General features: G+C 48.9%; 1 protein-coding gene across 1 annotated transcript; it reads right to left on the reverse strand.

Annotated features, from left to right (window-relative positions):
* Positions 1–529: 529 nt before the first annotated feature.
* Positions 530–3,659, reverse strand: LOC136551998 (WPP domain-interacting protein 2-like). The gene is made up of 2 exons (XM_066543540.1): positions 2,442–3,659; positions 530–1,314 (listed from the first exon to the last, which is right to left on the reverse strand). The coding sequence occupies exons 1-2, from the start codon at positions 3,433–3,435 to the stop codon at positions 683–685; spliced, it is 1,626 nt and encodes a 541-aa protein (XP_066399637.1). The 5' UTR covers positions 3,436–3,659; the 3' UTR covers positions 530–682.
* Between the last annotated feature and the right edge of the window lie 759 nt (positions 3,660–4,418).

The raw sequence follows: 4,418 nt of genomic DNA on the forward strand, positions 1-4,418 counted from the left end.
GGCGGCGGCCGGCGGCGTGTCAAACCCTAGCTAGCCTACCGATTTTGTGGCTGTGCGGCCTGCGGGTGGATGGATGCAGTGGCGGTGAGAAGGAGAGGATATGCAATGTGAGTTGAGAGAGCTGCCATTGATTTCCTTATAAATGGCCCGCAGGCGAGTTCGACACAAGAACGGATTAGCATGGCGGCTTAACGCGCACGCAATGTGACGCGTTTCGGCAGGATATTCAGATCCGGATTTGCTTATGAAGTTACAGTATCATGCAGTAGCTCACTCTGCCGATCCAACAGCATTGGCCGCTTGAAGGTTGAATCCAACAAGCCTGGCGCCTGATTTTTTTGGCCATGCGTTTGTTCCGAACGCATGGGTTTCATTGAATTTATAATTATGTTATATCGTATAGCCCACATAAAACATCATGGCAGATCTCAGCATAAACTACCAAGGTGACGAGATCCCTTTTTGAACATTATTGTGACCATAGCAAAAAGTACACAGGTGGCATTCCAGAATCCAGAGAACCCAGAAGTACAATAAACTCACATTCATAAAGAAATTACTAGCAAAATCGAGTTGCTGGTACGAAAACGAAAATTTGTAAGGCGATTGATGCCTAATAAGTTACAGTGAACAATCTTTCAACAATGCCTACACAAAGGCTGACTGGCATAATTTTCTAACCTCAAGTAGGTACAATGTCCGGAGAAGAGGGCAGGAAGCGAACGAGGATGGTACCGATGGCTATGCATAGCAGCACAAACTGGACCGAGCAGAACAAGGAGGCTCTGCTAGCTCTGGCCTGCAGCTTCAGAACTTCTGAAGTCTCGGAGAGCTCCTTGCATTGTGACTCCAGTTTATCCACCATCTCCTCCAGCATCATCACCCTGTTCTCGGCGTGCCTCAGTTTAGTTTCTAAGGATTTGTGATCCGCCGGAAGGGATTTCTGTGCCTCGTTAAGAGCAAATTGATCCATGGTCAGGAGTTTCCAATCCTGTGAAGCTCTCGTAAGGATAAAACACTGAATCTCTGCCTCCATCTTCTCCAAGAGCAATTGGTCTACATCAGAATGTAGAGACAGCAGATCGTTGTTACATGCTATGGTATTCTGTGGTTGTACTTGGCTGAGTGCATCTAGTTCAAGTATTTTTGAATCCTGCTCACTGATGACCATGGTGGCTTCTTCCAGCTTTGACTCGAGCATCTTTATCTTCTCATTTAATTCTTCTACAGGTGAGCTGCTCCATTCTATTTCACTTTGGTTACTTGTGGAATCTTCGTCAGTTTCTTTCCTGATTGCCACAAGCTTTTGGATCTCTGCAATATATATGGAAAGAAACAGTCAATGGAAAGCACTTGACAGGGGCAGAATAAGATTTTCTTAGAACAAAAACCATGTTTTTGTAGGAAAAGCTAAATAAGGTTTCAGCAGATCATAAAGATATATAGATGAGTTATGGCCATGCAGCATATGTTAATTGGCACAACGAAATTTACAATAGTATTTCTCAGAAGAAGCAAAATAAGCATGGAAAAGATGCTAGCTGAATACAACAACGAATACTCCACTTCGAAGAAGTTACGAAGCATGTAAATTACTCATTTTCAGCTGAAAATTCTAAAGTACACAAGTATATCACAGCACAGGGAAATTCTAGCAGGTGTTTAGCAATCAACAATTGCGGTAGATAATTACAGTAGACTTCGTATTCTTGGGAAAAAACCATGACCTTTGAACTGCTTGATGGCTATGATATGCCAATCAAAATGGCAAAAGGTCAAAGCTACTGCATTTGTTTTAGAAACAAGCATGCCTTCACCTTGACCAGCTCTTATTACAGGCAAAATAATTGTTTAGACAAAAAGCAAACAAGGACCATTTGGCAGGATGCTCTTAGCTAAACTCTTCTAGTGGAGCAAACTCATTCAAACAGTGGTGTTCTACTGAATCAACCACCATCAGCCAGTGGCGGATGCACGATGCGGGATAAGGGGGGGCTAAAACAATGGAGATGTTGATTTGCATGAAGATTTAATGATGAAATCAAGCTTTTGCTACAGTAATTAGGCTTGAAATCAAGCCATTAGGGGGGGCTGGAGCCCCCCCAGCCCCCCCTTTGGATCCGCCGCTGCCATCAGCATTCCAGCAAATAGAGTAGCCCACATCATAAACCTAAATTAATTAATCTCATTGAGAAAATCCAGGGCATCACCTCAAACTAAAAGATCGAAGATGCCTGCATGTCCATCAAAAAGTAGTAATGAACAATTATGACACTTAGACATTAATCAAGCATACCAAACAACAATCAACTTTGTCTCTTCAAAATCATGAGACGCCATGCAACGAGCAGAATTCCAATACGTAATAGTCTCTAATAGGCAAGGTTTGAATAATTTGAAAGTTCGCAAGTTAAGATGGTAGTGAGGAATCCAAACCATACCATTCTCAAGCGCTTCTTGTGCCGACTGAAGCAACGCTACCGACTCAGCATACGGATCCAAACCTGAATGAGTCCCTCCATTCCCAAACTTGCCGACACTCGCTTCATCAAAGATATGATTGTTGGAATCGGAGTCACAGTTCCCCAATCTCCCTACTACACTCCCATTCTCCTTGTAGAAACCTCCTGTAGCATACCGCAGGTCCCCACTTGGAGGTTCGTCGTCACTTTGATGACCATCAGGGAATAGAACCTTGTGAACACCGTTGCTTGTGACGCCAGCACTAGATCGCCGCGCATGAGCAGCGTTAGAGCTTCGGAGGTTGGACTCGACGCTGGAGCGAGAATTCTCTGCTTCAGCAGGGGAGGAGGCGCCGCGCACACTAGCGCCGCGCACACGAGCAGAACGAATGCCCTTGCCGTGAGCCGCGCCGGTGGCGCGGGATCGCGCCCTGTCGCGCTCCCGGCCGAAGCCGACGGACGAGAAGTCGTGGCGCGGCGCGCTGGCGGCCGTGGACAACTTGCTGGTGCGGTCGTCGCTGTTGTCCGAATCGGCGCCGCCAGCTCCCACCGAGAAACCGGCGGTGGCAATCAGGTGGCCCAGAATCGGGTCCAACCTAGTCAGCGCCGGCGCCGGCGGTGGGGACGCCTCCAGCGGCACGAAGCTGGACTCCACGGACGCGACCGAGCTCTCGACCTCCTCTGCAGCCGCGTCCTGCTTTCCCTTGGACTCGTCGGCGGCAGGACCGTAACGACGCTTGTGAAGCTGCGCCGCCAAGTCCTCACCCGCGCTAGCTCCAGCGCCGGTACCGGTCCCGGGGCTCGCCGGAGACCCCTCGTGGTGCTGCTCGCGCGGGATACGGCGCCACCGGCGGAGCCCGAGGCCCTTGGTGACCGGTTCGGCCGGCCGTGTCTGCGGCTCCGGCTCCGTCGCCGGCGCTGGCGCCGGCGACTCGCCCACCGACTCGCCGACGCTGTTGGCGCCGGAATCCATGCCGCCCGCCACCGGAATTGACGTCGGAGGCCGCGGCTTCAGAAGCCGGATGGGATGAGTTGCGGCATCGGAGGACGGGAGGCACGAGTCCTTGGGATCGGCGCGAGCCCTTGGTGGGGGCTCTTGGGATCGGAATTCCCCAGCTCGGGCCTGGCCACCTGGAGCTGGAGATCCAGGGAGTGGAAGGCGAGAGGAAACAGACAGTAACAGTAAACAAACCAGAAAAAGGCTGATTTTTTTGTTCCCCTTATCGTTGTGGACTTGTGGTGTTCGCTGTACGCGGCTAGTTCTTTGTGTGGGTCCCGTGTCCTAGCTGGCGGGCCCTACAAAGTACACACTAGCCGGCGTCATGCAGAATCCGGGTCACCGGTCACCGGCCGCCGGCTGTTACTGCAATCGGGCCGCACGAAAAGTGGTTGGGCTCGCCGCCGCACCGCTTACTCTGGGCCCAACTACAGACACGCATTCACGGCCCAGGAGCAACGGCAATTGTGGTATGCCTATCCGCCGACCGGTGGCAGATAGCACCAGCCGACCCGAAACCGCCCCCGCAAACCACCCCCCAAGTCCCAACACACACAAACCCAACTTCCTTCACCAAATAGGACCAAATTCAATTGTGTCGTTAACAGCTACACAGTAAAATCCAAAATAGCTGATATCAGCACATATTCTATGCTTTTTTAAGTAAAAAAAAGTCATAACTCCTAAAGCAGGTATTATAATTATAATCCGATTACATTATCGTGTTCCTTGCAATAAACTTTTCAAAACACGACCCCACATGAATACATTTCGATAAAAATTTTTAAAAAACATTTATCTCATGACGAACATGTATTTAAAAATAATCGTCGAACATCACATTAACAATACAAGAACATAAAAAAATATAGAACATCATATGTATACTACGCGAACATCACATATATCATGAAATTAAAAAATAAAATATATCCTAGAACATCAATGTATACTACCGA

Source organism: Miscanthus floridulus, chromosome 4, assembly GCF_019320115.1.
Source record: "Miscanthus floridulus cultivar M001 chromosome 4, ASM1932011v1, whole genome shotgun sequence".
Lineage (NCBI taxonomy): Eukaryota > Viridiplantae > Streptophyta > Magnoliopsida > Poales > Poaceae > Miscanthus > Miscanthus floridulus.